The sequence below is a fragment of the Perca fluviatilis genome, chromosome 4 (assembly GCF_010015445.1).
Source record: "Perca fluviatilis chromosome 4, GENO_Pfluv_1.0, whole genome shotgun sequence".
NCBI classification, from domain to species: domain Eukaryota; kingdom Metazoa; phylum Chordata; class Actinopteri; order Perciformes; family Percidae; genus Perca; species Perca fluviatilis.
Window position 1 is genome coordinate 18,603,005 of NC_053115.1, and position 13,420 is coordinate 18,616,424.

General features: G+C 40.9%; 2 protein-coding genes across 3 annotated transcripts; one reads left to right on the forward strand and one right to left on the reverse strand.

Moving 5' to 3' along the window:
* Positions 1-3,921: 3,921 nt before the first annotated feature.
* hdhd3 (haloacid dehalogenase-like hydrolase domain containing 3) lies at positions 3,922-8,280 on the reverse strand. 2 transcript variants are annotated; one of them, XM_039796639.1, is made up of 3 exons: positions 8,236-8,280; positions 4,906-5,240; positions 3,922-4,566 (listed from the first exon to the last, which is right to left on the reverse strand). In XM_039796639.1, exons 2-3 carry the CDS (start codon positions 5,233-5,235, stop codon positions 4,171-4,173), a joined length of 726 nt encoding a protein of 241 aa, XP_039652573.1. In that variant the 5' UTR covers positions 5,236-5,240; positions 8,236-8,280; the 3' UTR covers positions 3,922-4,170. The 2 variants fall into 2 exon arrangements, with proteins under 2 accessions (XP_039652573.1, XP_039652572.1); XM_039796638.1 differs by lacking the exon at positions 8,236-8,280 and adding an exon at positions 7,417-7,820.
* Positions 8,281-8,618: 338 nt separating this feature from the next.
* On the forward strand, positions 8,619-12,953 carry trub2 (TruB pseudouridine (psi) synthase family member 2). Its single transcript, XM_039796642.1, has 8 exons — positions 8,619-9,238; positions 9,424-9,558; positions 10,928-11,002; positions 11,099-11,160; positions 11,239-11,320; positions 11,698-11,770; positions 11,997-12,133; positions 12,237-12,953. Exons 1-8 carry the CDS (start codon positions 9,121-9,123, stop codon positions 12,503-12,505), a joined length of 951 nt encoding a protein of 316 aa, XP_039652576.1. The 5' UTR covers positions 8,619-9,120; the 3' UTR covers positions 12,506-12,953.
* Positions 12,954-13,420: the final 467 nt, after the last annotated feature.

Below are 13,420 nucleotides of genomic sequence, written 5' to 3' on the forward strand. Positions count from 1 at the left end.
AGAGTGCAGCTCAAATGTCTTCATTTTATACAGCATGGATGTGATGTCATGATATTTCAATTAATGTTTGTAAATTGATTATGAATAAAGTTTGCAGGTGTTTACGTTGGCATCCATTCTCGCCTCCTGTCCATCCTTCTGGCTCAAACATTCGTATCTTACAATACTTACATGCCCATATGTACATCATAAGAGGTAGTTAAAGTAAAAATGCATTCTAGACTTTAAATGAGGCTTCATCAGTCCAAGTTAGACAAATGAAGTTGGTATTGTCCAGAGTTGCAAAAAATGTGTAAAATAATCTCTGAATGCGTACTAAGATTTGTGAATGTGTACAGAAATCTGCAAATGTGTATTGAGAATCCATATGTGTGTAATCAGACATGTAAATGTGTAAAAAAAAAATGTGTAAACCAAACTATAAAAGCACCAGGTATTTTTGTCTGAAAAGTCATAGTATTTTGAGAGAGCTGGAAATATAGACAAGTCTTCAGGTACAACTCAGAAGGCCCCTCAATTGGCTGTCTTTTTACACACATGACTACACTACACTTCTGTATGAAGCTAAATATGATGCAAAATCTGAGAGATTGTAGGCTTGATGTGAGCACTTGTAGAACAAAACTCTGAATTAGTATGTTCAAATGTTCACACCTCATCTGGTCATAGCAACCCTGCTCTCCCCCGTGGAGCTCTGTAGTTGTAGCTGTGGACATTTCTTTTCACAATTTAACACTTGAATTGATAAAGGCACTTGCAGATTACAAAGTAGTATAACATGTAAACCGTACCAGTGTTTCATTTTTACCTCTGTTCTTAAAGGTTCATCAAACTTATTTTTTTATTTTTACAAAATAAACCAAAACACCGACAACGAGGAAGGACATACAGTATATGTCCACAGCTACTAATTTGTTTTGCACATGTATCGGAAGAAGTGTTGCAAAAGTGCGCAGATTCACCACTTTGTGATGCAGAGAGCGAAGCTGCAGTGACCGATTCAAGAGGTTGTAATCACTGAGTTGTGGTTGTGCTCAAGTAAAAAAAAAAATGAATATGTTGCATTACAAGTTTGCAGCTATCATTGTATTTATGTAAATATCAATCTACACTTGTGGATATTTTTTTTCTGTGACTTCACATTCATGTGTGTCAATATTTTATATAAGTGAAAGTTTTAACATATACAAGTTCCGAGTTTAGTTCTACAGGTGCTCACATCAAGTCTTCCGGCTCTTGCATTTTGCACCATATTTGCCTTCATACAATAATGGCCCCATATAATAGTGGTGAGTTAAATGCCTGCATGCCATGTTGCAGTGCTGAATCATTTGTGGGGACCAAAACCTTGGAAAAAGTGAACAGGTCTGCAACCACAGAGGCCTCTCATTAACTGCAACAATGTCAATTATGGAAGGCTAGATGAATAAAGATGGGTGACAAATGAAGTGCTGATCATCTGGCCAGGGAGCTTTTTTGCATGTTTTACCATCTCTCTCTCCCCTCATTTCCTGTTATCTGTCTTCTATCGCAGGCCCGTAGCCAGCCTAGTGGAGGGAGGGAGGGGGGGTCAAAAATTTTACCTTTTTGCAGTTTTTCCCTTGTCAAATTGCTTACCAAGATCATGTACCACCTTTTCTTAGTCTAAACGCACGCACACCTCAAACATTTTGTTATGAGTGCATATAGTTAGATGCGTGGATTGTTGATACATTAGACATTAGATTGTGACATGTTGAATGCTAGTTAACACATTCATTAAAGTGGTGCGTTTAACAAGATTAGGCCTTTCGGTTTGGTTTAGATAATTTTTTTATGTAAGGGGAGTTCATATTATTGGCCGTCGTTATTTTAAAAGACACTTGTTTATTACAACAACAAAAAACTAGTTAAAAAAAACGGACTTAATACTATGGACCTTTGGCAGTGGGTAGGGGGGTTTGGGGGGGGTTCTTTCGAACCACCCGAACCCCCCCTGTCTACGGGCCTGTATTGACTCTGTAATAAGGTATAAAATAACCCCAAAATACTTTGCCATGTGCCAATATTCTATCTTTTTTAAAGTGATAGTTTGGATTTTTTGAAGTGGGGTTGTATGAGGTACTTATCCATAGTCTGTGTATTAACTACAGTAGATGGCGGTCCGCATGCCCCCAGTTTGGAGAAGCAGGCAACAGTACTGACACTGTAGCGAAGCAATGTGCTGCTGGACAGGGGGCAGCGTGGGGCACAGCAAAACGGATTTTTGCCACTTCATTTTTGCCAACATCAACGTAAGTGTATGCTATATTTAGAATATTTTCACCGCTTTACCTTGCATCAGACAACCCTTTCCGACGGCGGTCTGAAGCGTTTATATCCATCTATGCTCTCTTCAAAGCCACCAGACTCTTTTGATAAACAGTTATTTTACCTTGCAGAACACGGTAGTTGCTGGTCTACTGCTGCCTCAATCGATTTGTTTGTTTAAGGGTTAGTTCAAATTCACCAAAGTCACACACACATAACACAGCCAAACCGACCGAGGATGCAGTAGACCAGCAATTCCTGTGCATTGGGAAGTTACTGTTTTTGTTGAATAAGTCTAGTGACTTTGAAGACCACTATCTACTGCAGGTAATACACTGACTGTGGAAAAGTACATCATACAACCCCACGTCCAAATATCCAAACTATCCCTTTAAGAAATGACATTCAAAGGGAAGATCCTTAATAAATTAGAGGACAAACAAACAAATGCTTCCATACAGGAAGCATAATTTTGATCCATCTGTTCCCTTAAAGCGTAACTCTCGCCAAAATGCAACCTAGGCTCTTTTTGTGAATGTACCCAAGTCAAACTTTCGTTTTTTTAAAGATAATTTTTTGGGCATTTTTAGACCTTTATTTGACAGGACAGATGAAGACATGAAAGGGGAGAGAGAGGGGGGAATGACATGCAGCAAAGGGCCGCAGGTCGGAGTCAAACCTGCGACCGCTGCGCAGAGGAGCAAACCTCTATATATGGGCGCCCGCTCCACCAACTGAGCTATCCGGGATCCCAGGCAGCGTTAATTTTAAGATTTACCATATTTTCGTTTTTCGGTCAAATGGCTTTTTGAATGGGAGTGCTAGGGGCACTTTTATGCCAGCCTCAAAATAGCTATTTTTAAACACTAAGAAGGCTCGACACAACATGAAACTTTGCTCGAAGTATCACCAGGGGCTCTACACCTTAACGAAAGCATTAACAACATTGTTTGTGTACCCAGAGTTTACTAAAAAGAAAGGTTTTGAAAAACTCTCCGTAGCTCTTGTTGTTTCCGGCCGCAGCCATTTTATCAGTCAAAAACAGTTTTGGCGAGAGTTACGCTTCAAGAGGCAGGTGCCACTGCAAATCAATACAAACTTATTCAGAGTGGTCACTATTATACAATGTTGTAACATGTCTATCCTGATGGGAGTGGTCTCTTTTCAGGATAAGAACGACCACTATGTGGCACAACGGGTCACTGAAAGATTAGATGAGATGAAAATGATTTGAATCATATGCTATGACCTTAGCAGTCACCAAATCTCAACCCATCTGAACACACTTGGGATATTTTGATTTGTTAGTGCTCTCCACTAACACTAAACGCCAGATGAGGGAATATCTTTAGGGAAAAGTGTACCTCCAGTAGAGTTACCTCTTTCCACCTTACTAAGACACTGTAAGCTTGTTTTTTTCTTGTCGCCCATCTGTATGTTCCCCACTTTTGTGTTACCTCATTTTTTACGTTGCAGTGTTGTCATTATGATCCTTGCTACTTTTGGTGCAAGGTATTATGAACTTTCTATTAGTGCTAGAAAATGTATTAGGTTTAGCACTGATGATTTTAGTGTTTTTAAATACCAACTTTGTCTTAAAACACTTGTTAATGACAGAATCTGTACAATTAATATAATTTAGTACTTCCAATTTTATTTACAGTAACAGTGCATTACAATTACACACTGTACATACAGTTTTCATATTACGGTACAACCCATGTTTTTTTCCCCCTATAAATATCTATCAGGAACATTTCATTTGAGCTCTTAGGTGGTTGAGCCCACTCAGGTCAACATAGCTACATGCCAAAAATTTGTTCCTTAACTGAACCACAGGTAGGCTGAGTAGCTTTGCAGTTGAGCCCATGACTCTTGGCATTAGTCAATGCGAAGCTGAAGCTGTGACGGCAGCTCCTCCAGGGAGCTAAGCCGATGCTCTCGAGGAACGTCAGGTTGGTTGTGCTTGTTGTGTCTGTCTAATAGGAACCCGTGGATGCCCACAGACCGAGACGCGAGGTAATCATTCACATAGTGGTCCCCGATATGAGCTACACTAGCAGCTGGTACTCCACATCTCTGCAGTGCCTGGTCAAAGATGGCTGGACTTGGCTTTGCTATACCTGCTTCCTCTGATGTTACCAAAAAGCTGAAGTGAGACCGCAGGCCACACACATGTAGAATCTTTTCTAGGCGCTTATCAAAGTTTGATACCACACCCAGCTTCAGTCCTAGAGAAGAGCAACACTCCAGGGTCTTCTTTGAGTCTGAAAATACCTAAAACAAAGTGAAAATATACAACAGGTTAACATTTTCTCTGCAACTTCATTCACAACTGTAAAAATTTGTAGTAATGCGCAAAATTGCTTTACAAAGTGACCATTTTAAACAGAGTTTGCGGTCACAGCCATCGCCAAAGCCTCTTTGGCTTTGGCGATGGCTGTGACCGCAAACAAATACCTTTCAACATTTCTTTTGCTTACTTGACATGTTTTTAATCAAATCATATGTTGTATTTGTTATACATTGTTTTGCAGATAACATCAGAAAGTAGATTTTACAAATTAACTTATTATTCATTCCACGTGTATGCTACATGTGGCATCTGTAATTTACCTCCCAGTTCTCTGCATTGCAGAAGTTATGATAAAGGTTGTGAGCCACTGTATTTAGCAGGGCTGGGTCCTGTACCCTGCACTGGGAGAAAGTGTCTCGCACCACTCCCATCCACCAAGACTGTCCATCTAGGCCGTGAGTGACGCCATAGTTTGGGTGTCTGCTGGAATGATGTCGATATGCCTGGCGGAAAGCAGCTTCGACCTCCACAGGACTGAGGTTCAAGCCCACTCGTTCAGCCTCCTTGCAGTACTGCTCTCCCACAGATGCACGCACCTTCAGCAGGGTGTCTTTCACATCCCATAGCACCCAGCGCAGAGGAGCTTGCATTACACCTACAGAGGTAACACCACAGACATGAGATGGATTAATCACGTGAAACCTGAGGAAAAAATGTTTACTAAATGTTTCCTCACTAGGTTGTTTCTATGAATATGTTAGCTAAATTTCTAGTGTTAAAGGTCCCATGACATGGTGCTCTTTGGATGCTTTTATATAGGCCTTAGTGGTCCCCTAATACTGTATCTGAAGTCTCTTTCCCAAAATTCAGCCTTGATGCAGAATTACAACCACTACAGCCAGTCCCACAATGAGCTTTCCTTAGTATGTGCCATTTCTGTGTCTGTAGCTATTGAGGAGGAGGGGGGGGAGGGGGGCAAGGTGGAGGGTGGGGGTGTGGCCTTGACCAACTGCCACTTTGCTCGTTTGAAAGCCATGATGTCTCTCTCTCTCTCTCATGGGTGGGCCAAATTCTCTGGGCGGGCAAAGCAGAGAAAGGGGAGGTGACCTTGCTCCTTATGAGGTCATAGGGAGCAAGATTCCAGATCGGCCCATCTGAGCTTTCACTAGGCTCATTCGAGATGAACTGCACCTCGCCTGTAAAGCGGACGAGAGCAGGCAGCAGCAGCCGGTGGCGGTGACAAAAATCTGCTCTCAAGTCGGACAGTTTTCCAGCAGCCTTCAGGCTGAACAGGAAGTGACAGAAACACTGTGGTCCGATTCCGATTTAATAAAATGTTATCAGACCCATATATCAGCTTGTACACAGTCTCCAGTTGTTTTTATTATGACAGAGTAGCTGTCAAAATGCTCTACATGCGATCTGTTAATGATTTTAATTAAAAACACAATATAGATGATCCATAATATGAACAGATTTAGGTTCTCTGACTTCTAAACATCACTATCAGTCACACAACATGTGTTCTGTACAGAATAAGCTTTTAAATCAGACAAATAGCAGTTAAAATCCCTCCAATTCAAAATCAATAAAAAATTTTTATATAAAACGTCATCATGTTGAGTCGATTCTGAACCAATCAGCTGTTAGATCAGCTGAGAGGCTGGCGTTTTCCAGCATGCCCTGGGTCCGCCTGGGTCTTGCAGTCGGTGGACAGCAGCTGCGGCGCCTGGCTCTGAAAACTGCAGCCGCCTTGATCTAGTGAGGTTATCGTATATAGTGAGGTGCATGATGTCAGAGCAAGTCGGGATCAAGTCGGACACAAATCTAACCGGCATGCATTGGGCCCTGATCGCCGGTGATTGATTCTGCGCAGACCTGGCTCATCTCGAACAAGCCTATTTTCTCAAAGGCAGAGCAGGATACCCAGGGCTCAGTTTAAACCTATTGCAATTTCTAGCCACTGGGGGACCATAAGCAGGCTGGGGGAATACATATTAATGTTAAAAAAACCTCATCAAGTGAAATTTTCATGCCATGGGACCTTTAAAAACCAAATAATATACAGTGAAGTCAAATTATCCCAATGTAAAAAGTATTGTACAATAGTCCCACCTTAAAAGGTGATTTATAATGAAGTATGAAAACACCTATGTGGATGGACCATGGCTTTGTAGTAAGGATGACCGTTTTATTCAGGTGTCCTAGGAAGTCATCACTATTAACCAGCATTCACCATACCCTCGTACCCCCTGCTGAAACTGAGCAGCTAAATGGAATTCAGCCATCATTCATCATTCACTCACACACACACACACACACACACACACACACACACACACACACACACACACACACACACACACACACACACACACACACACACACACACACGTTGGAGCTTCGCGGTGACTATAGTAACTTACGTCACTTAACTACAAGCTCTCGTCACTGTCGTCTTGGTTACAAGCTCTAACCATCTAACCAGTCGCTAAATCATTCTATTACTGTCTATGGTTAAAACCATTGACATATATGTTAAAACCAAAACGCTTCGGCTTTTGCCACCCGGAAGAACGTCTATTATTGTTGTGACGTCATGGTGAAGTGTCGTATACGTTACCTGGCTAACATGCCCTTTCACTCTTTATTACTAATGTTAGCTAACGTTACGCTCGTTGCTTTGGTATTATTGGCTACCGTTACTTGTCGGCCTTTTTTCTCACATGAAGCTATGTTAGAAAGCTTCTCCAGCAAACACACAACATATCTAAGTTAAATCAGTTAGCTAAAACCATAGATATAGAACAATATCTATGGCTAAAACATACCGTAGTCCAACAACCTTCCCAGCTGTCAACGGTTGCAAACAACTTCAGTAAGCTCAGCTGTCTGTCTTCTTCTTCGCTGGAGTTCTTTACGGCAGCTGTTGCCATCTTCTGGAGAAGTAGCGACCGACGTCTATTCCTCTGTATCTGTATGATCTTCCTATCAACCATCCCCAAAACTATCTTCAACTATCTCTGCCTCTCCCATTTCCAACCACAAATCTTCATCCTGGTGACATACGGCTTAGTAATGGAGAATATTTGGTACTAGCAAACCTGGTGAATACTACTCAACCTAGCCAGCTAGCTAGTAGCATAGCTAGGTATTCTGAGTAGTACTACCCTAATACATCCATGGTACTACCAAAGCCGGTCTACGGAAAGCCGTTCCACTCCGTATCCAGCCCCATTGTACCGAATTTGGTTGCAGTTCCACCATAGTTCCACTGGGGGTGATCGCGGTCCAGTGCAAAATGAATGGGACTCTATGGAGCTAGACGGCTAAATTTGTCTCTTTCGCCCGATTGTCGTTGAGAAACCTCAGATTTGATTGTAGCTTTTGCAAGTTCAACATGGGTCGAAAGTTGAATGAACGAGTACTTATGTCCTTTTGATTTCTTACAGGGTGAGTCGTTGTTGCCCATAACACGCTAGCATTCTGCTAATGAATGCTGATTGGTCAGTGAAGGAGTGATTACGATCGGAGATCCCGCTTGACGGCATCCGAAGCAGAGCCTGAATGTCAGAGTGAATATTTCGGCGTGGTCTTTAAAACATTAGCAAACCTCTTTCTAGCACATGTATTGACAGGGAGAGTCTAACCTGTCAGCTGTGTTGTCGATGCCTCGAGAGAACAAAGGAAGCGACTCAGAGCTTGCCGTAAAGCAGTATCTCTGGTCGTATATTTGTATGACGTCATTGACATTTTAAAAGGCTTTTTAGAACAAAAAAGCGACTTTAAAAAAATCTAACACCCAGCAGTGTGTATTTTCTTTGCCTCCCCTTTCGAATGCAACATTCAAATTACTAGACAAAAAATTATATCCTGAGAAAAGTGGGTTTTGAGGGCTATAGCTCCATAGATCCCATTCATTCTGCACTGGCCTGTGAGCGCCCCCTATATGGAACTCTGGTGGAACTGCAACCAGTTCGGCAGCCGGAAGTAACCATTGACATACGAGTAACCTCTATGCGAGTAACGAGGGAGTGGAACTTCTTTGGTACTACTGCCTGTTATACATCCAGTACAGCAGACGGCAGTATGTTGAGAAAGTTAGCTAGCTAGCAACCACAACTTAATTTTGCCCATGGATGGGATAACATTTTACTGGAATTGTACTTTGTACGATTTAACGTGACAAATAGATAGATAGATAGATTGATTGATTAAATGTATTATAAGAACAAATTTTGCCTGAAATTTCACGTGTTGCTACCTCCTAATCCAATATAGCTCCGGAGACACTGCAGGTTAGTAGGTGGCGGTAATGCAGCATAATGCACCTGCAGCTGCTGTTTACCATGATTAAAATCCAAAGAAGAAGAAGAAGAAGAATGTACACATGCGCGAATGTTACCACGCATGCTGTAAAGTCAAGTGGAGCAAAAGCGTACGATAACAAACTACTGTAACCCGTAAACAAATCTCAAGAGAGATAACTTAATATAATTTTCAAGAAAGCAGGAGGACCTAATGTTGCTAACACAATGGTAACTCCAGCTATTCGGATGTTTCGGAGGTTAGAGGGTCTGTTTTGTGTGTACAAACCCTCTGGTGTCCACTGGAAACTCGTACGGGATAGCGTCGAGACAAATCTTCTTAAAGGTGAGTCGACTGAGGATAACATGGCGTTAAAAAGTTATCCAATGGCCCATCAAACACACTCGCACAATTTCTATATCTGCTGTGACAGCGAGTCACGATACGGCTAATTAACAAGTCACTCAGCATTGGCTTTCAACCTTGGATTCCATATAAATCACTGTTGACCCCCTGCATGTGTACTATAGGTTTGAATGCTACCTCGTCCCAGCCACTTCCTCAGGAGGTCCGCTTCTTGGCACACCCAGTCAGTGAGACTGAAGCACCCAAAGGACTCACACTGTCTGCATCCTCTGTGCCAGTACTGTCCAAGCATCCTCTGGGTATGTGTGTCCACTTGACTGCATAACTTCATCTCCTGGGTCACCTGCTGATTGTTCATACACATCACCACACGATACCTTGTAATGCTGTCTGCTCTAGGGACACACTGAAATAACTAGTACTGCTGCAGTGCTCCCAAAAATCACTGGCTAATGTTTATATGTACAACTCAAAGATACCATTTGTAGTTTACCTTAAGAAATGATTTTAATTTGATGTTGGTAAAAAAATCTTGACATGCTGGTGAGCCTCACTGTCCTGCCATTATAGACAGGACAGTGCAGACATACAGGAATATATTTATAATTGATTTAATAAATCAATTCACTGCGAGGTCATCATGCACCTGTTTTAGGAGCACAAACAATGTTATACGCTCCACCACGTACTTGTAAATTGAGTGCATTTTTATCAACCGTTATCAAAAGTGGTTGAGCTAGTAATTAGGAGCCAAGTCCAATTTAATAGAAAAGATTAACTACATGTTTCTTCTTGCACATGCTCCTTATTAGTTACTGTTATGAAAATGAAATGCAAGTACATTTTTTCCCCAAAACTGCACTCGTTTCTTTATTGTTGCTGAATGATTTAGATTTATCAACTACTGTCAGAGTAACATTGTCATTGTAATGTTATCAGTCACACCTTTGTTTCACAAGTAAAAATGGCTGCTCTGGAAAATATCTATTTAATTAAGTTCCACTCCCCTGGTCATGTTAAAACCATAGACTGTAAAAGCTATAGGTTTAGGGTTAAAATAGGCCCTAAATGGTCATGCCTGATTGCTCATTTGTGACTTCAGAAGTGCAGTTTGACGTTAGCTGGAATGACTCAGTGATATAAAATTGCAGTTGTTACATCTGTGCACATTGACTATTTCAATCAGGAGAACTTCGTTGCAGATATTCAAATGTTTATTGTAGAAAAGCATAATATGAAATGTACAGAGTCTTTGGGGATTAGACTCCATCATTAAAAATATTTAAACGGGTAGAGAAACAGACATATTTCCCCCCGATGGAGCCTAGACACTGGTGATGGCGGAGAGGGAACCCGGAGGCCAAACGAGGGACTCAGGTTGCGTTGGTTGACGACGCCCGGAGGTGGAAGGGGAGGAGGAGGGTTGCACATTAGCCTGAAAAGACAGCTGATAGCAAGGAGATAGACATTTAAAGCAGGATGTCATGCTGTGATTGGATCATGAATTTCGTGGCCAATTCTGAGTGGTTTACTGAAGAGTGAATGCTTCTTAACAGATGAATAGATTTAGGGAGAGATAGTGGGGATTGCAGTAATTACAAGTCTTCCTGAAAGAATTTGCGCTGAGCTTCATGAGTGAATACTATATATTTCTTCTGTGTGTTTTAGTGACTGGACCTGAATTCCAGCATATCAGAGTTGGAGTAGGACATCGCCTGGATGCATTCTCTTCTGGTGTTCTGGGTATGATTTTAGAGCTGATCGCATGAGAAATGTTTCAGACCATGTTGTATTTTATATATGAAGTCTCTTAGAATATGCACACCTTTTTAACTGCAGTTCTCGCTGTTGGGAATGGAAACAAGGCCTTGAATGATCTCTACAGAACACGAGTCACAAGGGTAATTTATCATTTCTGGGTTTTACATGAGATTCAATGAAGATACAACACAGATTTAATGCTGTTTGGTATGTTTCAGGATTACACTTTGGAGGGTGAATTTGGGACTGCAACAGATGATTTCTCTCACACAGGCAGAGTTGTGGAAAGATCCACCTACGGTAGGATACCTTACTTTTTTCCTAATTTTTTTTCAGTTTCATCAGTTTATACACTTAATATCACAGTTTTTTTATCATTACAATTGAGAAGTATTTCGATGACTTTACTTGAAATAATTGGTTCACTTAGCTCACTACATATATTTAATAATATTGTCTAATCGGCATTCAGTCACACTGTAACTGTAAATGCTTTTTACATTATATTAGATTTTATTTTCATCAGTTGCTATCTAGCATACTAGTATTTGTAACTGTGCCTTTTTGAATGGAGGACACATCATGTCTTAATCACCGGCCAAATAAAACTTGCATCAGTGCATCAGTTATTGTGCTTTTGGCTGTATCTGACCCTAAAATATTGTTGAGTTCAACAGGTCACATCACACAGGATAAGCTGGACAAAGTATTGGCGATGCTGCAGGGAGCCAATCAAAAGGCCTTGTTAATGTAAATGCACTTAATATTCATTACATTTCTATAAACATATTATTTATATATTTTTTGCTCTTAAGTTCCCTCCTTATTAGACTGTTTTCCTCTTTGATTTACTTTTGGATAAGCACATATGATCAGTCGACAAAGTGCTTTCAGCAGAGCCACCGTAAAGTGCCAATTGACTATTTGTAGATGCGGGTAGATAACAGTTTTTTGTTATTTCTTTTTTAATATACAGGTATTCCAACGTAGACATGCACTCGCAGGAAGCCTATGAGATGGCTGTGCAAGGTTTACTGGGTCCAGAGGGGAAATCGCAGCCTATTTTGACAGGCTTGCGTTGCATTCACTTCCAGCCCCCCAACTTCACTTTAGGTAAATAATCTTCAATTGAACACACATGAAACCTCCTTTAACAATTTCAAATATGAAAATGGTCAGGATACATACTGATATTTTTTTTCCTCTGTGCTTACAGAGGTGCAGTGTCTAAATGAAACTCAGAAATATTTGCGCAAAGTTGTGCATGAGATCGGACTCGAGCTGCGCAGCACAGCAGTGTGTATAGGAGTTAGACGGACCAGAGACGGCCCCTTCACCCTGCAGGATGCCCTGACCCATCACCACTGGACTGCTTCTGATGTTATACAGGCCATCAGACAGTACCACTCTAAAACAAATCTAAAATATACCCACACACAGATCAAGGACACAGCATTACAACCACCTGAAGAGAGTACAACGTAAATAAAACCAGCGACGAAGCAGTGGTAATTAAATGACTTGTTGCCGTGAGCAGCAGTTAACACAAGTCACAGAACTGCTCTACAGGGACTCTATGAGCCTGAACTTAAGTTCGAAAAGAAATGTGAAAGACCACAGATTCTGCTTCCTAAAAGAGAAAGTATCAAATTGGACACAACTCATTATATTATGCTTTTGTTTAATATGCAAACTTCTACAGAGTCATCTACAGAGGCAATTGCTGTATCTCGTGTTTTCACTTTTGTTAAATGTTGTGCAGGTAATAACTTATTCCCCAAATCCTAATATGAGTGTTTGTTTTTATCATGAAATAATATAAAAAAAGAATTTGACCAACATTTTGTTTCAGATTTTGTTTGGTTGTGCTACCATTTGATACTTTGAGTTTATGTACATGTTTTTAGACAATATATTAAACTCTGCATTCGTACAAAGTGGTTGGTGCCGTGAATCGAGGTTTTGTTTGACAAGTGTTAGTTAAATCAACACTCTTGAAGGTCTGTAGACATGACATGATGCACCTACTGTATCAGCACAAATGCTCCCCCAAGTGGAAAAAACAAAGGTTCTTTTCTTTCAATGACTTGTCTGGCATTATTTTAAACCAGTCATTTCCAAGACAATACTCATGTTTACACTTACTGTTCCCATCCTGTTGACTTGTTAAATAACCTTCTGATCTCTGCTGTGGTTGAGTGTCAAACAAAGTAAAATCAACAGACATCGGCCTGCCATCTTACACGCTGTGAACAATAGATTGTCTGTAATGAAGGACATAGAAATTATGACCACAATAGTAACTTTTGACCGTACGCCTGCAGCTAGTTTAGAACATAAAACTGCACCTGTGACCTTGTGTTTTTACCCATTTAAAAGGTTTTCAGTACATGTCCATAG